The 21973-nt window shown below is 57.9% G+C and overlaps 6 protein-coding genes across 6 annotated transcripts; all 6 read left to right on the top strand.

Annotated features, from left to right (window-relative positions):
• Window positions 1-879: 879 nt before the first annotated feature.
• LBRM_24_1510 (putative histone deacetylase) lies at window positions 880-2181 on the top strand (the record flags this gene model as incomplete). Its single annotated transcript, XM_001565365.1, has 1 exon — window positions 880-2181. The coding sequence occupies one exon, from the start codon at window positions 880-882 to the stop codon at window positions 2179-2181; it is 1302 nt and encodes a 433-aa protein (XP_001565415.1).
• Window positions 2182-4513: 2332 nt separating this feature from the next.
• Window positions 4514-5701, top strand: LBRM_24_1500 (conserved hypothetical protein; the record flags this gene model as incomplete). Its single annotated transcript, XM_001565364.1, has 1 exon — window positions 4514-5701. One exon carries the CDS (start codon window positions 4514-4516, stop codon window positions 5699-5701), a length of 1188 nt encoding a protein of 395 aa, XP_001565414.1.
• Window positions 5702-7693: 1992 nt separating this feature from the next.
• Window positions 7694-8881, top strand: LBRM_24_1490 (conserved hypothetical protein; the record flags this gene model as incomplete). The annotated part of the gene is made up of 1 exon (XM_001565363.1): window positions 7694-8881. One exon carries the CDS (start codon window positions 7694-7696, stop codon window positions 8879-8881), a length of 1188 nt encoding a protein of 395 aa, XP_001565413.1.
• Window positions 8882-10604: 1723 nt separating this feature from the next.
• On the top strand, window positions 10605-11207 carry LBRM_24_1480 (conserved hypothetical protein; the record flags this gene model as incomplete). The annotated part of the gene is made up of 1 exon (XM_001565362.2): window positions 10605-11207. One exon carries the CDS (start codon window positions 10605-10607, stop codon window positions 11205-11207), a length of 603 nt encoding a protein of 200 aa, XP_001565412.2.
• Window positions 11208-13336: 2129 nt separating this feature from the next.
• On the top strand, window positions 13337-16198 carry LBRM_24_1470 (hypothetical predicted transmembrane protein; the record flags this gene model as incomplete). The annotated part of the gene is made up of 1 exon (XM_001565361.2): window positions 13337-16198. One exon carries the CDS (start codon window positions 13337-13339, stop codon window positions 16196-16198), a length of 2862 nt encoding a protein of 953 aa, XP_001565411.2.
• A 733-nt stretch (window positions 16199-16931) lies between these two features.
• On the top strand, window positions 16932-21038 carry LBRM_24_1460 (putative mismatch repair protein; the record flags this gene model as incomplete). The annotated part of the gene is made up of 1 exon (XM_001565360.1): window positions 16932-21038. The coding sequence occupies one exon, from the start codon at window positions 16932-16934 to the stop codon at window positions 21036-21038; it is 4107 nt and encodes a 1368-aa protein (XP_001565410.1).
• Between the last annotated feature and the right edge of the window lie 935 nt (window positions 21039-21973).

Raw genomic sequence — 21973 nt, 5'->3', positions numbered from 1 at the left:
CACATCACTTGCGTTGTACCTCCTCAACAAGCTGACTGGGTTGCGCTCCAGGGGTACGGACAGAGGGGAGAAGGAGAAAAAGAGGACTATATCTCTGACAGGAGAGGGAGCACGCACGCGAGAGTTTCTCTCTGTGTACTTTCCGCCTCCCCTTTCTCAGTTTCTCTTTCTATCGTTTTTTCCCCAATTCCCCTTCCCTATCAGCGAGGATTCATAGCATCAACCGAGGCCTTCACCCTCCCCCCAAATGAGTGTGTTTGTGCGTCCTACACTGGTGTCCTGCTGAGAGAGAGAAGACCCAGGCACGGGCTGAGAGCTGCGTGTCGCTGCCGCCGTTTGTTGCGGGCTACGCTGTCTCGATGGCAGCATTCGCTACTTCGTCTCCCCCATCCCTCGTATCTCCTTTTATTCTTCTTACCTTTAAAAACCGTTTTCCAAAGCGCAGAGGCTGGCCCAACACGTGGTGCACACGACTTATCGAAGAGGCACCGCTCACAAACTTTGAGACGCATTTGCCGGCCGCTTGCTGCCCTTGTGTGATCGTTGCTACCAAGGTTGGAATGATCTGCAATGGTATCTCCAGAGCACTCTCCTGCGCTCTCGGCGGTGGACTCAGTGTTGGCGAGAGTCGCTTCCTTACCTCAATCACCGCATGACGCATCGCTTTTGTCTCCCGCTTCAGCGATCCCTGACGATGCCTCTGCGGAGTCTCCGCGCAGGTCGTCGATGTCACGGTCATCAACAGCGAGCGAGGAGTACGCAGCAACGTCGAGAGAGCAGCAAACTCCAGATGCATCAGTGTCACGCCCTGGCGGGCGGAAAGTTGTGTATTTTGTAGATCACTCCGTCACTGCCATTGCCTATGCAGAGGGTCATTTGATGCGACCGTCTCGCGTGCGTGCGCTGCACGCGCTTGTTCATTCCTTGGGCCTCGACGATGCAGAGTGTATGACGGTGTGCCATGCTCGTCCGGCAACGGCAGAGGAGATGGGGACGTTTCACCGCGGCGCATACTTGGAGTGTCTGCGGCAGGCGCCGGTCATTTGCGGGAATCCGCTGGACGAGATGTCCCTCGCCTTTCAGAAGGAATTTGACGTCCCGTTCGCGTCTCAGGAGGGCGACTGTCCTCTCTTCCCGGAGGTATGGTCACTGGTGTCCAGCCAAGCTGGTGCCTCGCTTGCCTGTGCAGAGGCCCTCTTGCGCGGCGATGCTACAGTGGCGATGAACTGGGCCGGTGGCATGCATCACGCCGCTGCTGCCCACGCAAGCGGGTTCTGCTTTGTGAATGACATTGTGCTGTGCATCCGCCGGCTTCTGCGGCACTACCAGCGCGTTCTTTACATTGACCTGGATGTGCATCACGGGGACGGCGTGGAGGGGGCCTTTTATGGCAATCACCGCGTGATGACACTCTCGCTTCACCAGTTCGGCAACGGCTTTTTCCCCGGCACCGGCGACTACCCAACACGTGAGACAGCTGACAGCTTCGCTATCAACGTCCCACTACCCACGCGGACGGGAGACGCCGCTTACCTCTTATCTTTCCGCACTGCACTGTCCAGCGTGGTTCAGTGTTTCGATCCGGAGGCGATGGTCGTGCAGTGCGGCGCCGACACCATAGTAGGCGACCTCATTGGGCGACTTTGCGTGACTACGTTGGCGCACACGCAGTGTGTGGCCAATGTGCTGTCATTTGAGCGACCGACGGTACTGCTTGGAGGAGGCGGTTACCACGTGTTTCACACGGCCCGCTGCTGGGCGATCCACACCGCCACCGCGCTTGGTCGCACAGCCGCACAGCTACCCTTGTACATCCCGCGCACGGACCCCTACTACATGGATTACCGGCAAGAATGCACGCCAAAGCGGCCGACGCTGCACGTATTTCTCGACCCTGACGTTGATGACCCACTGCCGCTGGGGGACAGCTTGGTGTTCTGGCGTCAACTGTGTCTCAGCATCCAGTGGCAGATGCGCACTGCCCGCCTTGTGAGGCAAGGGTTTTCTCGCACAGTACAGCTTTGCCGGCAGAGACGGGCAGCGTTGCTGAGGCAGTTCGCCTCGCAAGAGGCAGGGAAAGAATCTGGTGTCGGTGTTAGCGGTCCTAAGCGCCCCCGCTCAGCAGCTACAACGGACCGCAGTGGCGAGGAGGGGGCGGAGGACAGAGTGTTCTCGGGGTGATGGTTGCGAGAGCGGCGAGCACTGAGGCCTCTCCTTGCAGCTGCCTTTTCCCTGATTTGCTGCTAGCGCTGTGTACGTGTGTGTGTGAAAAGGGCAGAGGGAGGAAACAAGTCTGGCCCACTACTGACATACAGTCACGCACATCCGCACCCACATATTTGCAGTGTCCAAGACACAAGCAGAAAAGAGAACGTCAACGACGACGGAATAAAACAGCAAAACGTGTAAAGTAGAAGAAGATAGGGAGAGGCAGGGAAGATGCGCAGGTTGCAGCTGTATATCATAGCCTCACGCTCAGGGTCTTTCTAACGTTGTGTGTGAGTCTCTCTCCCTCCACACACATGCACGGACACGGACCCAATTTGCTTTGTGTTTTGCCTCTCCCTTTCTTCTTTCTCCTTCCGACGAAGGCTCTTCATGTGGTGTGTTTTCATGCGTTGTTCATCCACTTTCCGTTGCACCTGATCGGCCGCTGTGCGGCTCCCTTTTTATCATCATTCTCTCCCTCTTGCACTGCACTTTCAATTCCAACTTCTTTTCTCCCTCACTCTCCTCACGCATGACTCTCTTTCCCTGGGTGTGGCGCTAAATGGACGCACTTCTGCTCCTCGGACATAGTGCGAGCACCTCTACACATTCTTGTGATTAACACACACGCATCTGCGACAAGCGCCTCACTGTCTCCTTGCCGCTGCTGTCCTTGTCTCAGTTGCGCTCTGGTGTATCGAGGAGAACACGAAAGGAGAGATCGAGCAGAAACGAAAACAAGCAAAGCAAACCACACAACAGCAGAAAGAGAAAAGAGCCCTGCCCTGGTGGTGGTGGCAGGGGGGGGGTATCGCTTCACTGGTATCGTCGGTATCATTGAGCATTCTACCCTCGCTTTCCTCTCCCCCTTTTTCCTTGTCCCTTTCTCTCTGGTCATTCTTAAATTTTTTTGCTTTCGTTGTTGTTGTTTGTTTTATCTCGTTACCTTATTGATTTTGCCGTGCCTCCCTCTCCTCATCTCTCCTCCTCCTCCTCCGTGTGTCTTCAGTTGCATTGGCCTCCCTCTCCTCCTCCCTCTCCTCCCTCTCCTTCTCCTCCTTTGTGCTTATCCGTTTTTATTTTCTTCTTTCGGTTTGACGTGGTCACCATTACATTCTTTGGGGCACACACTCCCCCCTCCCCTCCCTTCCTCTTTCTCATGCGAGTTGGCATCCGCCTTCTCTCTCCATCTGTTGCTGTGGTTGTGCGTTGGGGTAGTGCCTTTTTGTGAGCTTCCCTGCTCTGCTACCACGCACTTTTCTCAATTCTCTTTTCCATCTCGTGAACGATCCCCTCTCGCCAACTCTACCACTATTGGCTCGGCTCTTTTGTTTTCACGTATCTTGTTTGAATCGCATCTAGTGCGACTTCGTGTGTGCGTGTGAGCAGTCCTGGTCACTTTTCTCTCCACGCGCATACACACTCTGTTTATTGCTGTTGAGCTTGTTGGGTTACTAGAAGATTGCCTGAGCAGCGTAAGCTAGCCGTTGGTGAGATACAGATATCGAGTTTTTGATACCTTTGGGCTGTTGAAAGGCGCTTGTGCGGCCTTGTTGACTGTTGACTGTGGTTGTGGTTGGTGACTGTTGGCCAGGGCATCTCCTCTTCCCGCCCCTCCTCCCCCTCTTTCTTGTTGTGACGAAAGAGAGCGTCTCCTGCGTGCAGAGAGGCTCACACTACCTTTGCAGTTGTCTGCCCAGGAACCTTTCGCCCCCCCCCCCCTCCCCCCTTTTTTCCTTTCTCTCTCTCTCTTGCCCAGTTGTTGTGTGTGTTTTTTTTCCTTTTCGTTTTTTTTTTTTTGTTTTGCTTCTTCGCCTTTTCCAGCCAACTACCTGAGAAAGGGGAGACTCTCCGTGTTTTGCCGTTGTTAGGTAGGGCGCCAACAGGAGGGGGGGGTGGGTGGGTGGTGAAAGAGTCAGAAACAACCACTTTCGCTTAGCTCGCTCCTTTTGTTCTCCCGGGTTTTTTTTTTTTTTTTGCCCCACTCCCACTTTCTTTCTTTCTCTTGCTATCCGCCTTTTATCACCCCTGTACTACCGCATACACAGACTCTCACTTGTTCTTACTCTCAAAGCTTTATTTCCCCCCTCGCTCCACTAGTGCCTTGCTTTCCTACTGCCCCTGCTCGTGTGCGCTGACTCAGCCCCATCGAACCTCTGACGGCGGTTACCCACCGCACGTCTCTCACTTCTCTCTAGCGCGCATTGAGGTGGCCGGCTCTCACTGCCGCTTTGCGCGTGTGTCCGTTATCACGTTCCTTGAAAGGAACCCCCCATCGTAGAACCAAGAGAGGCAGCTCGCAGCGATGGCTGCTCTCTGTGTCGGCGAGGACTTCTGCGAGGAGTTCACCTGTGCAGTGTGTCTTGACTCGTGGAAGGACCCCATCGAGCTGACGCCGTGTGGGCACATCTTCTGCAAGGCGTGTGCGCAAGACCTGAAGGAGTGTCCGGTGTGCCGCAAGAAGATCGACCTCATGAAAACACCGAACCGCACACTAGTCAACATGGCGAAGCAGATTCGAGTCAAGTGCATGCGGTGTGAGTGGAAGGGGACGCGCGAGCAAGGGATGAGCCATGTATGCGGGAATGCGAGCGCCAGCCTGCCGAGCCAGCCATCGCCGCCATCTTCGGTTACCACGCAGCCACCACAGCAGCACCCCACTGCGGCCAATTTTCCCTCCCCATACACGCAGCAGCTGCCGTACTCTGGCTACGGGTCACCTCCGCTGCAGACACTGCAGCAGGGGCAGAGCAATTCGAGCCTGTGGCAGAGCGGTGCTCCGACGCAGCCTCCGCAGCAGTCGGCGGGATACTCGTCGAGCCACGCCAACGCTTACCCAGGTGCCGCCCCGTCTCTCGGCAGCGGCAATGCAGGCGGTCAGGGCGGCTACCCCTCCTCGAACAACTACTGGAGTCAGACTGAGGTGAGCTACACCGGCTACAATAAACAGCCGCCCCCGTCACGCTCGCCGCAGACACGCTACCAGGTGATCGAGCCGACAGGCCCGCGCCCGTGGACGCTGTACGGATTGGACCAGGCCGAATACGACCAGATCGTGTCTCTCTTCGTTTTCTTCGACGATGACGACAGCGGCATGCTGGACCGCAATGAGGTAGGCCGTCTCGCACGGTGGCTGAACTTTGCGAACACACCGCAGGGCGTGAAGCAGATCTTTGACGATATGGACTTTGACCACAGCGGAAGGCTTTCCCTTGGCGAGTTCCTGACGTGGCTGCGGCACAACAAGCCGAATCCGAAGACCCTCTACGGTCTCACGCAGTCGCAGTACAACACAATCATGATGCAGTTCCGCATGTACGACACGAATCAGGACGGGTGCCTAGAGATGGGGGAGTTTACCCGACTGGTGCAGAATCTCGGCGACGTGCGCGACACTGCGACAGCGCAGCGTCTGTTCCAGATGATCGACCGGGATCGCGATGGAGCCATCAGCCTACACGAGTTCCTTATTTTTCGGGCGGGGAAGGGCTAGCCGAAGGGAAGAGGTGGAGCTGCTTAAAGAGGGCCGAACAAGGAAAAAAGCAGATTGAGCGCGGTCTTTCAAGGCGCAGCAGCGAAGATGGTGTCAGTTGTACAGCGGACAGGAGAAACCCACCCATCGCCCATCACTCACTGATATTCTCTCTTTCCACGTCTTATCCTGAGACAAGGGCAAGCAGGTGACTACCGATGGCGATCGTGAGGATGATGGGCGATTTGGTGGTGGTTCAGCGGGATGTTTTTTGTTTGTATTACTGCTATGAGGGGGAGCGTTGACGAGGGTGACGGATTCCGTCGTGTGCGGTCACAATCCTTTTTTTTTTGGAGTTTTGCTGCTTTGTGGAGTGCTTGAAGTGGTCCAGTGCCCTTGGCTGCCGGTGCATTCCGCGTTGTCTGGTCGTGGTACTCATTCTCCTTTCCCACGCGCTACTTCTCTGGCACCTGTCCCACGTTTTCCTGAGGATCTCTTTCGCTCTGCACTTCCTCCGCCATCTCCACCTGCGAAGCTTCATGTGTGAATGAGTTGGATGGGGGCATCGTCTTCTCAAGCGGAATACAAGAAGAAAAAAGGCCCTCAGCCAACACCTTCGCCTCAGTTGTTTGGATTCGTGCCTCATCCTGTACATGCGTACAGTTCTGCCTTGGCTGAGCGGGGACCGGCTTTCGCTGTGTGTGGGGGTGGCACACAGAGTCGAGGATGGCTCGGAGAGTGTGGCAGGATCGCCCCCCCTCCCCGACACACACAGATGGACGCGTGCGCAGTGTTAGGTGTCTTGTTGCGTAGAAGGCAAGATGCCTGCACAGGGGTGGGTCGGTCATGGTGCGTTCAGAGGAAGAGGAGATGCGGCTCGTGAAAAGGGTATTAGGTGCGAGGTAGGTCTAGAAGGAAAAGGAGGAAGGGGGTCAATACAAGTTGATGCAGAAAAGCTTGGTTCTGTTCGTACGTCGGTGACATATGCATGTATTAGCCCATGCTCTTCTCCGCTGTTGTTGCTGTCGACCCAGGTGATGCATTACCTTCTCACTCTCTCCCGCCCCTTCCCTGTGTAGACTTCGTTGTTGGTCGTGCACTTGTGCAGGGGTTCGAGTACGGCTCCTATGCTTGAGTTTTTCTTTTGAGTTTTTATTACCCTTCTGCAACCGCTTCTTCCCTTCCAACACAGAGGGCTTTGATTGGCTCTGTTGTCCTAGTCGTGACGATCAGGATGAACGACACACACACACACATGCGAAAGGGATAGAGCGACGGTTGCGGATGGCGGTTTAGAGTGCGTACGTGCGCGTGCACTGCACCCTGCGTCCTCAAAATTGTGTCGTATAGGTGCATGTGCGGGTGTCTAAGCACGATGGCGCCGCTGGTCAGAGAGGCTGAGCCAGAGGGAGGCGCAGTGCTGCGTTGACGTGGCAGAAAGGATCAACCTACTTTTTTCCCTCGCAGGGTCTCGGTTTCCGCAGCGGAGACGCATGGGAGCACCGCTAGTGTCCTTGATTTCTCTCTCTCTCTTGAAGTCTCTCTTCGCTCTCCACTTTTCTCTATATCCCGTCCCTTGTTTCACCATCTCTCTCTCTCTACGGTGGTCATCACCTCGCCCATCTTCGATTTGCTTCTGAGGATTCGCTCTCACGACTCTTGGCGTCAGCGACTAGGTGATAGAGACCTCGCGCGGCACACGCGCATACCCACAGATTCTCATTTCTGCCAAGTAGCACGTGCGTGTGTGCGTGCCCAGGTATGGTGTGCATGGGAGCTGCGCGTCCTTCTTTCGGGGCTTGGGCAAAGGTGCGAAAAGACACGGCAGGTGAGCACCTCTTTACCTTCTCCGTTGTCTCCCCCTCTCTCCGTAGCCTCCTCGCCCCATCTGCACCCTCTGCAGTAGGCTGGCACTGAGCAGCCCCCAGCAGAAGGGACCCAGAGAAAGAACTCCTGTGCAGCCTCTATCGTTTTTTTGTCCCCCCTCTTTTTCTCGTGTTATTTGCTCCACTCATGGCTGCTCTCTGTGTCGGCGAGGACTTCTGCGAGGAGTTCACCTGTGCAGTGTGTCTTGACTCGTGGAAGGACCCCATCGAGCTGACGCCGTGTGGGCACATCTTCTGCAAGGCGTGTGCGCAAGACCTGAAGGAGTGTCCGGTGTGCCGCAAGAAGATCGACCTCATGAAAACACCGAACCGCACACTAGTCAACATGGCGAAGCAGATTCGAGTCAAGTGCATGCGGTGTGAGTGGAAGGGGACGCGCGAGCAAGGGATGAGCCATGTATGCGGGAATGCGAGCGCCAGCCTGCCGAGCCAGCCATCGCCGCCATCTTCGGTTACCACGCAGCCACCACAGCAGCACCCCACTGCGGCCAATTTTCCCTCCCCATACACGCAGCAGCTGCCGTACTCTGGCTACGGGTCACCTCCGCTGCAGACACTGCAGCAGGGGCAGAGCAATTCGAGCCTGTGGCAGAGCGGTGCTCCGACGCAGCCTCCGCAGCAGTCGGCGGGATACTCGTCGAGCCACGCCAACGCTTACCCAGGTGCCGCCCCGTCTCTCGGCAGCGGCAATGCAGGCGGTCAGGGCGGCTACCCCTCCTCGAACAACTACTGGAGTCAGACTGAGGTGAGCTACACCGGCTACAATAAACAGCCGCCCCCGTCACGCTCGCCGCAGACACGCTACCAGGTGATCGAGCCGACAGGCCCGCGCCCGTGGACGCTGTACGGATTGGACCAGGCCGAATACGACCAGATCGTGTCTCTCTTCGTTTTCTTCGACGATGACGACAGCGGCATGCTGGACCGCAATGAGGTAGGCCGTCTCGCACGGTGGCTGAACTTTGCGAACACACCGCAGGGCGTGAAGCAGATCTTTGACGATATGGACTTTGACCACAGCGGAAGGCTTTCCCTTGGCGAGTTCCTGACGTGGCTGCGGCACAACAAGCCGAATCCGAAGACCCTCTACGGTCTCACGCAGTCGCAGTACAACACAATCATGATGCAGTTCCGCATGTACGACACGAATCAGGACGGGTGCCTAGAGATGGGGGAGTTTACCCGACTGGTGCAGAATCTCGGCGACGTGCGCGACACTGCGACAGCGCAGCGTCTGTTCCAGATGATCGACCGGGATCGCGATGGAGCCATCAGCCTACACGAGTTCCTTATTTTTCGAAGTGGAGACGATTGAGAAAGACCCACTCACCATCCTCACTTCTACCTTTTATCTTCTTGGGCACTCACATCCTTATCCTCATCCTCTGTGACCACGGCAAGACGCAGTACTGTCGATGCTCGACGAGTGAGGGAGGAAGCACAGGAGAGTCTCACGCCACCTTTACTTTACGTAACGAGAGGCTCTTTGCTGGGAAGACATCGGATGCCACAACGGCAAGTCCTCTCTTGGGTAACGCATTTTTTTCTATTGCTGCTCTACATGCACTGGGATGACGAGGGACGCCTCCGTACGTGGCATCTCAGGGCTCCGCACCCCCCCCCCCCCTGCTGCTGACAGGGCCTGGTCCCTGCATGGCGTGGCGTCGCGGCGGCCTGCGGCAGCGTGTGTGTTTGTGCCGTCCGCATGCTGGTCTGGGTGTCGGCGCGGCTCGCGCGTATCCCACCCGACCCTGGCGGCTGGCGCCATGGGGGTGGGCGTGGTGTGACGCAGGCGCCGTGCTGGGATGGCTGGGTCGGCGCATTGCTGCGGCGCGCGTGTCTGGCGCTGCGTCGTGCCGGGTGATGGGCCTGTGGCGGGGCGGGGTCGTGGAGTGCTTGAGGGATGCTCTGTGGCTGAGAATGAGCACATTAAATACACGGAGAAATTGTAATCGTGTGCCTCATGGCGCTTATTCTTTAGCTCCTCTTCTGTCGATCTGCAGGAAGAACGGAGAGCCCGCAGGTGCCGTGTTTACCGGTTTCTTTCGTGTAGTGGGTGGGCGTATACGCGTTCTCTCACCTCCTTCATCTCTGCTTTCCACATCGTGTGCTTTAGTGCATGTACACGCAAGTGAAATGTACGTGCGCGTCTTTGTGTGTGCGGTGTAAGAGCCCCGCCCTGTTGGGCACCTCGGTGTTTCCTCATTATTATTTCTTCCTGGTTTGTTTCTTTAAATCCTGCGGTGGAGTTCGACGAGTTTCGACGCGTCTGTGTGTGCGTATCGCTGCGCCACCACCTTTGTATTACACCTGCGAATAGAACAATTGCGCTCAACCTCCCTCCCGCCACTACGATGTGCAGTAGCGTACGCACCCTTCGCGTTTCCCAGCAAGAGAAAGGGCTTCTGATCTACCCTCAAAAGAAAGTACTGGATCACCCACAGAAACACATGCAGAAAGAATCGAAAGCGCCCTTGGAGCAGCTGTCTGACAGAGGTAGTGTGCTGGAGGGCATCTCACGATCTCTCTGCTGCTTTGAGTGCGTTGGTGTGGGCATATGTTCCTCGCTGTCTGTCGGAGAAGTTCATGGAGGGATGGACGTGCGCACACCGTCTCCCACACGAGAAAAAGAACAGCGGAGTGACGAACCGCAACTTCCCATGCGCCTTTTGTGACCCCTCGTTCTCCGCCGCGCGCTCACACACGTTTCTATTTAGCTCTCTTTCCGCTCTTTCATTGCTGCTCTGTTTGTCTGTGGGACAACATTGACGGAGCACATCACACTTGAAAGCAAACCAACGCCTACATGCGCACAGGCTCAGCCGTCAGCAAGAACAGACGCCGTCACCTCCGTGCCCTGTGCTTTGGCTGAGCAGAAGAGGCAACCGAACCACCTCGAGGACAGCGGCACACCTCATCGACGCCGCAGAGATCTGATATTTTTTACACCGCGCCGCTTTTGCCCCCCCCCCTTTTTCTCCCCCCTCCCCCTTTCGCCGTGCGTAGACTACACAAGCCAATACCGGTGATCAACAAAAATGTCGGAGGTGACCGCGTTCTCCACCTATCAGACCCGCTCAACGCTGCTGGTGGAGAGGGAGAGGGCACTGGACGCACGCCGCGCTGGAGTTTCGGACCTGCGGCAGATGGTTGCCATGTTGACGACTGAGAATCGCGCTCGGGAAGAGCAGCTGGCGGCTGAACGCTCCCGCTTCAGGGACCGCAAGGCAGCACAAGATGCAAAAGTCTCGACAAAGGAGACTGAGGCTCGCACTCAGCAGAATCGCATCAGCGTATTAGAGGAAGAGGAGCGGCAGCTCAACAAGACCATCGCAGAGCGCGCGAAGGAGATTCGCACGGCCACCGCCGAGGTGGAACGACGCCGAGACCTCGAAAGGACTTTGCATGACGCGAGGGAGGGGCTAAACAAGGCAAAGTTTGCCTTGGAGGAGAACGACGCCAAGGTGATGCGGCTGGAGACGCGTCTCGCGCGACAGGAACTTATCACAGATAAGCGTCATGCCCAGTTGACGGGACGTGTGCCACAGTACTGGTTTCCGCGGGTGCCGGAGGTTGACAAGTCCGCCTCGCTGGAGGACACGGCTGGGGAGAGTGTGTACCTCGTGGACGAACTCGCGTGAATGGATAGATACATAGAAGTCATCAACGCCACTATCTTTCCCCTCCCCTTCGTGCCTGCGGTGTTGCCATTGCACTGTACCTCGTCTTTGTTTTTATTTCATTTTTGTCCTTCTGTTTCCCTGTTAGATGCACCCCATCTCTTTGTGCCTCTTTTACGCGCTTTCGGCTGCTTCCCCTTCTTTCTACAGTCTCGTTGCCCGTCGCCCTTGGCATCTGTCGTTGTGCGCAGGGTATGTCTGTGGGGGTCCTGTTGCAAGGAGTGGAGCGGGGGTAGGGAGGGCTAACTAGTCCCATCAACGACGATGCGCAGATCGGCTTCTCGTTTCTCTTGTCCCCCTCCCCTGACTCTCTACTGTTGTTCTCCTGAGATTTTGAGCGTGTGTATTGAAGACATCAAGCGCGGATAACCACCCAACAAACAACCGTGCTGCTCTCGTGCGCGGTGACACACAGGAGGCGCCTTTGCCTGTCCATGCTATCGCCGTAGTAGTAGCGCGTGTGCACACTTTGCACTTCGTCGCTGCATCGTGGAGAGGCTCTCTCACACACGTCTATCTCTATACCACTGGCGTGTAGGGGTGCGCGATTGTGTGAGTTGGGATGCAGTCAAAAGGCGCTTCTCACTCGCTCCCTCTCAATACGTGCTCGGAAGAGAGAGCAGAGAGAAGGGTCGTCGGCGGAAAGGGAACTGCAGTGTGTCTTGTCGTGCCTGTACCTTGCTCTCTGCCGCCCCCTTCGATGGATGGCTGCTCTCTTTCTCTCTCTCTCTCCAGAACTCTGCATATCGTCTCTCACCTCTTCCCCTTCTCGCACACTGTTGTATGCCGTCTGCACTACATCATCGCCGTTGTCATCCCCACCCTTTGTATTTTGTGCGCGCGTGTATGCATGCATGTGTGTGTGTGTCCATTCCATGCGCACAAACGTAACTCACAAAGACATACGCGTCGCCTCACCACCCTCTCCTCCTTTGCCTTTCCTCCGCTATTCTCTCTCCCCTCTTTCTATCCTCTCTTTTCCGTTTAGTTTGTTTGTCCTCGGCTTCCCGGAGCGCTAGTGCTTGTCTGCCTGCGTGGATTAATTTGTGTGCGTGTGTGTCAAAAAAGGTGCGTACCTGCTGTGTTTTGTGTTTCCTTAACGCCACCACTCAACGGCACCTTCCCTGCCCCTCTTCTCTGGTTGCTTCGCTCTGCCTTTTTATCGGCTCTTATTGCTGAGCGCGCCACACCCGACCATCTACACACACACACACAGCAAAGCACCGGGGTTGTGCCCCCTTCTCTGCTTTCCCCTGGGCACGCGTGCGATTCCCACGCGGCGGGTTTGTTGTGTTGTTTTTCTTCGTTCATGGTTCTATGCGGCTCTTGTACACCGTTGCCTTACGTCTTGCGGATCGCCCTCTTCCCTTCACTCACTTTTGAGCGCCTCGCCCCCCTCCCCCTCCCTCTCCCTCCCCCCCCCCCTCCCACACGGAGTGTGTTTCCATTTGTGCTTCTCTGCATCATCTCTGCTTATAATTTTTTTTGCTCCCCCGTTGCCGAACGTACACACCAGAGAGGCTCACCGACCTACGCACGTGCTCTCTTGTTGTCGTTCGACTCTGTACATTGCTACTAGCTGCAAGCTGCTGCTACAAGCTTCTTTTCCTTGGTTGTTTCTGTAACCTCTCCTCTCTGCTTGTACTCATCACACAGTCTCATTTTTGGGTCTTGTCGTGCTCTGTCTTCCTTTAAGTTGTGTACCCTCCGCCACCACTTTCCCCCCCATCCTCATCGGTTTCCTCCCGCTCTTCTCTTTCATTTATCTCTTTTCTATTTCTTTTCGTTCTCTTGTGCCTTTGGTTTGTGCCACCTGACCTCCTCGTATCCGGCCCTCCGTCGCTTATCCTCTCTCTCTCTCTCTCCATCCCCAACCCCCACATACTTACATCGTGACAGGGAAGGCGGCACTCCTGTGAGCTGACGGTCTCTACGCCTCTTTAGGTTTCAATCGACATTGTTGTCTATCCCCCTCTCTCCCCTCTACTCCCACTGTGGTGTACACTCGACCATCTCTCCTTCTCGGCACCTGTCGTATCCCTCTTGTCCTCTCTACTTCGCGTTGTTCGCTTTCCCAGCACTGTCGAGCCATGCCACCGGATCGACGCCCTGCAGCTACGGTGGGAGTTGCGGCTGCTCTACTGTGGCACCTCACAGTGGTATGTTGGCTTGGCTGGGTCCCTGTCACCTCGGCAGCGGCAGTGGCACAGGCGGCGTGGCTCGACCAACTCCAGCCAGTGCACCAAGGGCAGGTTGTGACGCCGCCGCCATACAACACTGAGGTTCAGGATTTCTTGGCACCTACCCTCGCTATGGGTCTGGGCCCCATGGGTGATGGCGTCTATGTGAGCATCAGCTCATCGAGCACCAACGCCTCTGCCTTGCTCGTCTGCGCACGAGCAGCGGTGGAGGCTATGATTGCGCCTGTCACGGTGACAACTGTCGACGCACTCTTCTACTCACTGACTGACGTCTCGGGGAAATTGGACGTGAATCATGGGTGCTACATGGCGAACACGCATGAGAACTTACCTCAGTGTGTGGCGACGCTGACGTCCATCGCGGCAGACTGCGGCGGTGTCGCAGTGGATGCTGTGGGCCCGCACTTGAGCGATGCTGCATCTTCAGCTGACCATGACTCCACCTCTTTGTCTGCCCTGTCAGGCGTTTGGCCGTCCAGTGCCGCTATGCTTGCGGCCTACGTCCGTGATTGGGGGCAACAGCGACTCAGGCTGGAACGTTCTCTACGACGCACTCGCGAGGCGGCGGCCGCCTTTGCTCGGGTGCACGCATGTGTGCACAATGCTGCAACGGTTCCTTCTAGTGAGGAGGAGACGCGGCTGCTGCGCGCTCGAGCAACAGCGCAGGTGGCAGAAATAGCCTCCGCCGCGTACAGTCGAGTAATGGATAAGTACTACATCTTCGACGAGTGGATAGGTCCATCACTCGGGATTGCACCAGGAGGCGGCAGCGGCGACGGCAACAGCAGTGACAGCGGAAGGGGACCACATAGTGCCGTTGGTCCAGACATTGCGAAGTGTCCTGTCGACGCATATGCGCGTCTGCTGCTGTGGGGAAATGAGTCCTTGTCGACGGTGCTGTCGGAGCTGATGGGCACAACACTGGCAACGGCAGATTTGGTTCACACTAAGGTGTTACAGCCAGCCGTGCGGGGCCTCGAGTGCATGCAGGTGTTGACGGCGCTGGCGCTCATGGTACTGGAGGATGAGTCCGTGCGCACAGTTGCTGCAATGCTGTCCCTAGGCAAATTGACGAGCACATCTGTATGGTCCCTTGATGAGTTTGCGATGTTGGCGCCCGGGTACAATGACGCCCTACGGCAGCGCCAGCTCTGGAGTCTTGCCTACGCGTTCGCTGCCGTCGCTGACCCGGCGGTGGCGGACGAGCTTGTGGGCGGCACCGATATTGCCGAGTGCATGCGTCGCGCAGGGCTTGTTGTGCCAGACAACATCACCGGCACTGTGCCTCCATCCCTCTATTGGTGCTTCTATGGCACATCCATGAGCGAGATGATGCAAAGCTCTGTGCGTCAACGTTCCCTTGCCATCCGTGAAAGCAGCGGCGCTGCTGATCCGAATGGGCAGTGTCTATGGGGACTAAGTGTGTGGGATGGACTGTGTGGCGGCGCGGCCTTCGACCCCGCTCGATGCGAAAGCTGCCCACCGGGGTCCGTCGGGGACGGAGAGGGTCACTGCGTTTGCGGTGATGCCAGCGCGATGTACGTGACGCTGACGGACGGTTGTGTGGCGAAGGGCTCTGCCCACAACACGCCAGGCGTTCGTGTGATACAGGCAGGCGGCAGCAGCCCAGTTCCTCTATCGGGCAACAACGCGTCTATCCCGCTCTTCTCCGTACAGCTACCTCAAACAGCAGCTCTCTTTGACCCCAGCGCATATCTGCGCGTGGACGTCGTATGCAACGACAGCAGCCGTGGGGGTGGGGGGACGCTGCTTGTGGCAACGCCATTCGGCGACCGGAGGGCGTCGTGTGCTTCTGTCGTGGCGTACGAGCGGCAGCATGAGCGCACCGGCGTGATGCACACCCTTGACAGAGGCACTCAGCGCTTCATTACGTACGCTGAGAATTTGACGATTTCGGTGACGAGCACCTCTGCCTTCTACGGTGAGACGTGCAGCATGACCGTCAGCGTCGGCAGCACGCTGCACCGCTCCTCGAGATCTGTGAATGCTGGTACGTGGACCTTCTTGCCGGGTGCGCCTCCGCTGAATCTGACGGCGCACAGCTACCCCAGAGACCCAGTGGCGTCAGGGATTACAAGCGCAGAGCTGCTCCCGGGGTGCGCAGACATTCTTAGAGCATTTTCTGAGTCTGGTGTTCTCAATGCAGTGCATGTGGGTGTGTGCCGCGCGCCTGGTGAGCAGTTGGGGGTGTTTGTGGCGCCCGGGGGCTACAGTCTCTTTGGGCCATCTACTCAGCAGGTGGTCGGTGCCCGTGTGCGGCGTAGCGCTGGAGCCGCTCAGGACGCCGCTTTCACTTCGTCGGTGCAGTCCTTGGCTGCGCGAACCGGTATGGAAGTGAGTCTGGAGGGCAGCGGTGCCGCTGCGGACGTGTTGTGGTCTGCCTCACTGCATCCCCGCGTGACACCCCTGGCTGTGAACGCCTGGCACTTCGGCTGGTACGCGAATGTGAGTGTCTACACGCTGCGACGTGCCCGCTCGCTGCGTGTGCGACTCGCGGACACGGTGGAAGCCTCCGCGTTTGCTTCCGTCGAGGAGATGGTGCCATTCCGCTACGACGACGGCCAGGGCGGTGCTGTCACCGCCCTCATAGCTGACGAGGAGTACGGCTCCGGGTACGTGGCTGCCATCGTCATTTCTTCCGTGGTTCTGGCTGCCTTGCTGGCGCTGCTGGGAGTACTGTTCTACCTGCTGCTGATGACTGATGCGTGGCCCAAGCAGCTCTTGGCATGAGGCGCCAGCGCTGCCAGTGATGCTTTACGCGTTTATCTGCCTCTCTTTTCGCCCTTATGACTCCTTTTCTCGCTCTCTCAGTGGGGTGATGCGCCAAGTGCCACCTGGACTGCCTACGCAAGCGCATGTGTGTGCGTGTACAGACATGAGGATGTTCTCGTTTACTTGTGTGTGTGCGTGTGTGCGTTTCTTTTTTTGGCTTTTCCGCTTCTCAGCGATGCGCGCAGAACACATGGGACTTCTCCCAGGACACAGCACCACACCATGACGCTGAGGTCAGACTTCGAAGTCCATGCGACGCGTCTCGTCCTCTGCCCTCTGCTCTGCTTCCTCCCATCCATGCAAAGAAATGCAAAGAGGACGGCCTGAGGCGTGGGTGACGTGGAGAGCCCGCCGACAGGCACAGAGAGCGAGCAGGAGGATCAGAGATGAGAAAGAAAGGGAGCCACTACTGCTACCTATGTCTGCACACGCGAGGCTGGGTATCTGTATTCCCCTCTCTCAGTATGCGTGTGTGTGTGTGCGCGCGTACGCTCGTATCTGTGAACGCAATGAATGCAGATGTCGATCTCCCTTGTTTTCCTCTCTCTGTTGCGCAGGCCCTCACACCGACTCACACGCATGCAAAGGGTGATGTGCACCCACCCACCCCTCCACACAGACACGCCTGTACAGATTAAGCACCTGCACGGAGAGAACGGTGCGCAGACAAAAGAGAGCAGAAAGGAAAAAAATGGGCTGCATTCACAAGCTCACCGACGACGTGATCAACCGCATCGCTGCCGGTGAGGTGGTGCAGCGGCCCAGCGCGGCCCTAAAGGAGTTACTGGAGAACTCAATCGATGCGGGGTGCAACCGTGTGCAGGTCGTGGCAGCTGAAGGTGGGCTCGAGGTGCTGCAGGTGAGCGATGACGGGAGTGGCATTCACAAGGAGGACCTACCGCTGCTGTGTGAGCGCTATGCGACGAGTAAACTGCAGACTTTCGAGGACCTGCATCGGGTCACCTCCTTCGGCTTCCGCGGCGAGGCTCTCGCATCCATATCGTATGTGTCACGCGTCACAGTGACTACACGTCGCCACCAAGCGTGCGACGAGGCCAGCGATGGCGCGCCTTCTGCATGTGCGCACGCCTTGTCCACTGCCGGCGCAGCGGTCGCATGGCGCTGCCAGTACCTAAATGGGGCCCTTCTTGGCGACCCGCAGCCGTGCGCCGGCAACCCTGGCACTACCATCCGAGTAGAGAAACTGTTCTACAACACTCTCGTGCGGAGACGGTCGCTTCGTGCTTCGGAGGAGTGGGGCCGCATCGTGGATATCGTGTCGCGCTACGCCCTGGCCTTTCCCGCTGTCGGATTTACTTGTCACCGTGAGAAGGCCTACAGAGGTGCTTCTGGCGGCGGAGTCTCTTCGACGGGGTCTCTGAGCCGACTGGGAGGCGGCGGTAGCGGTAGCAACGCAACCAGTGCCACCGCCAACGCTGGTGGCTCCGGTGCTGGAGGCCTCTGCTTCCCACCTCGGTCCAGCACACGGCAGAACATACGACTCTCTCACGGTACCCAGCTTGCCTCGCACTTGCGCCTCGTGTACGCGTATAACGTGGGGACAGCGACGACACTACCATGTGGTCCAGAGCCCGATACAGGCTTCGAACCGCTTGGATCGGAGCTGGAGGAGGGGGGCGGCGCGCTCAGCGCAGGTGACGAGTCTGGGCTGCTGTCAGCGCCACCATCTGCGTCCTCGTTCACCAAAGAGTTATCGCCGTCGTTATCTGCGGCGTCCAGACATAGCGCTGCCCGAGAGGCGCGTGTGTTTGCGCAGATGGAGCTGCGCGCGCGACGCGTGCGGGCGACCAGTGGCCCAGCCGGTGAGGGTCTCTTCACTCTCGTTGGCTACACAAGTGACCCCACACTGACCCAGCGCAAGTCTTATCTGTGCGTCTTTATTAATCAGCGTCTTGTGGAGAGCGCCGCGATACGCAAGGCTATCGATGCTGTCTACAACGGTGTCCTCACTGGTGGAAACCGCCCCTTCACAGTGCTCCTCCTCTCCGTCCCTACGGACCGGGTGGACGTGAATGTGCACCCGACCAAGAAGGAGGTGTGTCTCCTGGACGAGGAGCTGATTGTGCTGCGAGTGGCGGAGGTGTGCCGCGGGGCCGTGCTCGAGGCAGCAGCGGCTCGGCAGATGGATATGCTAAAGATGCGTCACACCGCTGCCCTAGCACTGAAACAGGAGTTGCCGAGCGCCGACGGTGTCGGTGCCGCAGACAATAGCGCGACAGCAGAGCTGAGTGGGAGCAGTAGTCAGCACATACTGGAGAAGCTGCGGGAGCAACATCAGCGTGGCACCCCGCTAGCCTCACCTCTCACGTCATCATCCCTTACCTCCAAGGCAGCTACGGCACCAGTGGGAACAGGAGTTGGCGGTGGACCGAGCGTCGTGGCGGCGCCGTGCACAGTGGTCCGTGTTGAGCCACAGAGAGGGGCACTGGACAAGTACTTTTCGCAGCGACTCGCTGCAGGTGCTGCACCGCCGGCGGCGGCGGCGACCGTGTCGGCACCTCTTTCGTCTCCGTCCCACTCGTCGTTGCTGCCAGCCACGCAAGCGACGCCGTCGCAGGTTTCGGTGGACTACCGCCTTCGCGCACAGGCGAAGGCGGCGCTAAAAAGTGAGGATAGGCGGCAGGATTCGGTGAGCCATCTTGCAAGGAGGGGTGACGTAGCCAACGACGAGCCTCAGACAACCCCTGGTTATGAGGCTCCGCTGTGGGAGACGGTGATGGCCTCTCTGCCTGGGCAACAGGCACCTGCCACCACCGCCGTTGTCACCACTGACGCGGATGACAGTCATGGGCCCCCTTTTGTGTCTCCTTCGCCGGAAGCAGTCCACAGCGGCGAGAGGGACGACGACACGGCAGTACATACAATTCGAGCCTACCGCGAGGCGGCAGACAAAGGCGACGAGGGCGATCCCCGCCTTGCTGTCCCAGCTGTGGTGCAGATGACGAAGAAGTACATAGACAGCAAAGTTGACGGTGGTACGGACTCAGTGAGGGCACGCACCGAGCTACTCAGTGAGGAAAGCGCAGTCGACAGTGGCGACGAAGACGAGGATGACGGCATGCGCGAATTCAAGCGTTATCGGCACGAGGTGCATGAGCGGGCGCAGCTGCTGCAACGGGCCGCCGGCGTTGCTGCCGCTGCAGCGTCGATGAGCAAGTCTGCGGTACTGCACAAAGAGAGCTTTGCGGCGGCTCGATCTCCAAGTACTCACGTGGGGTCACCACCAGCAACAAAGGCCGAAAAAGCGCAGCTGGCCATGGCGCACCTCGGTGCGGTAGTGCGAGCTGCAGACATGCTTCGGAGAGAAGCTGCCGCTGAGAACGCCTCGAACTTTGTGCACGCGGTTGCCTCTGACGAAGAGAGCGACGTGGACAAAGAGAAAATCCAGCCAGGCACCTCTCCAAGTGGTGCTTCACCTGGTGCGACGGCGTCGCTTGTGAATGTCGCTGAGGTGCCTGCGCCAGTGCTGCTGTCGAGTGTGTCCATCATCGTGGACCGCATTCTCGCTGACGCCAGCCCGACGGCGGACAACCTCGTTGGTCAGCTCTCCTTCGTCGGTGCCGTGGACTCGCGTGCCTTTCTGGCGCAGGCGGGGACCACGCTGTTATGGTGCGACACCATGGCGCTGGTGCGACACGCTGTCTTTCAGCGTATCTTTCTTCGCTGGGGTCAGCCTGCGCTGCCTGCACCGCCGGTCCTTGTATTCACCACACCGATTCGGCTGGCGGATCTACTACTGCTCGCGCTGGCGTACGATGGGCCGCACCTGCAGCCACCCTCAGTAACGCTGTTGGCGGTTGTAGATGAATGTATGAAGAAGCAGCGGTCAGTCTCGATTGGCTCTGACGCGACTCAGCGAGCAGAGACTGCTCTAACCGCGGATGCGGTGCGGCGGATGGGCGGTGTGACTGCGCTCGCGTGGCGACAGCTGCTGTTTAAGGCGGATTTGGAGCACAGCACCCTGAGTTACGCTGATCTGCCCACTGAAAGCGGCGCTGACGGCGCCTTTGCTGCTTCGGCATCGGCGCTACCACAGCCTGAAGGTGCCACGATGCGCTACGTGCGGCGGCTGGTGCGCCGTCTGTGCCGTTGGCGGGCTTTGCTGAAGGAGTACTTCTACATTGACATCACCGCCGACGGGCTGCTCGTTGGGTTGCCCTACGGGCTGAATCGGCACTGGCCGCCGAGAATGCGAGCTGTTCCTGTGATGGTGTGGCTCTTGGCGGAGGCGGTGCCGTACCCCGGCGTTGCCGCCCTGTCGTCTTCTGGCATGAGCGATGCAGCTGATCAGATGAGCTCAACAGGTGCTCCGTGGCAGAGCGGCAAAGGCCGAGGTGCGGAGAAGGCCGTCACGTGTGTTGCTGCGTCCACATCAGTGGCAACTTCCCTGGCGCCGACGCAAACAGAGGTGACTCTCACCACGACGCCGCAGCCGACTGCCATGGAGGCAGAGGCTGACGGGGTTGCGCAGGAGGTAGCGTGTTTTACAGCAGTGGCGCGACACATTGCAGCGGCGCTGTACGGACTTCCGCCGCCGCCTCCTAGCACACTGTCTCCCTCTGCGGAAGGTCCTACTGTTGCTACTGCTGACGTGGCCACAGGAGCGACCGACATGGCGTCTGTGGAGCTTTGGAGAGAGGAACTCGTACAGCACGGGCTCTTCCCGTGCTTGAAGAACCCTCAACTTTTCTGTCTACCGGACCACTGCATGCGGGATGGCACGATTCAGTCGTTGGTCTCAGTGGAGTCCCTCTACAAGGTGTTTGAGCGCTGCTGAGGGTTGGAAGGAACAAAGGGCAGAGAGGGGGGGGGGGAGGGACGGGGTGAAGATGAGGGGCCGGCGAAAATGTCGGCCAGTTGTTGTGAGGCTACAAACAGGCGAGCGACGCTAGTGAATGCGGAGGGATGATGGAGGTGACCATTTCTACATCTCGCGTTCTACGCCTCTCTCTCTTCCTCTTGCCTTTACGTTGCACCGACGGGTTTGCTTTCGTGCGCTGCTTTGCTCCTCTCCAGCACTGTGTGTGTGTGTGTGTCGCGTCCTCCTCCTCTCTCCCTCCTTTCCCGACCTATAAGAAAGGCACATTCCCCCCCTCCCCATTGCACAATACATACTCACACTAGCATGCTGCTCTGTGTCATTGTGTCTGTGTCCCTGCGCGTCTCCTCAGTCCCTTTCCAAGAACTCGGCTTTGAAGGCTTTGACCTAACGTGGCCACTACCCACAGACAGGCGTGCAGCCCACTTACACATGCCAACAGACAGGCATGCAACACACACACACACAGACAGACATCCATTCATTGCGTAGCATCAACGCTACGTCAGTATTATGCACCGACCGACGCTGCGCTCCATTTGCGCGGCATTCAAACAACAGGCAAAGCAGCAAAATAGCACTAACCAGCACAACACCGAACTTTCTGTGCGCGTGTCTGTGTCTTACCATGCAGCATGTGCTTTACACGTGCTAGCCCGTGTGGGTGTTTAGGTGTAGTGTGATGACGAGGATGGATGGCGGTGTGTTTCTCCCTCCCCCTCTCCCTCCTTCGCCTCTTTGCCTCAACCGCTACCACCAACCAACGCACAATACCTAGCCTCACAGGGACACGTTCGCATGCCATGCAGAGATCATCGACTTCCTGCGGGCTCTTCTGTCAACTCCGCCGTTGTTCACTACCGCCATCACCACCGCTTCCTTCTCTGCTGCTG

Source organism: Leishmania braziliensis, chromosome 24 (genome assembly GCF_000002845.2).
Source record: "Leishmania braziliensis MHOM/BR/75/M2904 complete genome, chromosome 24".
NCBI classification, from domain to species: Eukaryota; Euglenozoa; class Kinetoplastea; order Trypanosomatida; family Trypanosomatidae; genus Leishmania; species Leishmania braziliensis.
Note: the sequence above shows the minus strand (reverse complement) of the source record. Positions and strands in the feature narration are given on the sequence as shown.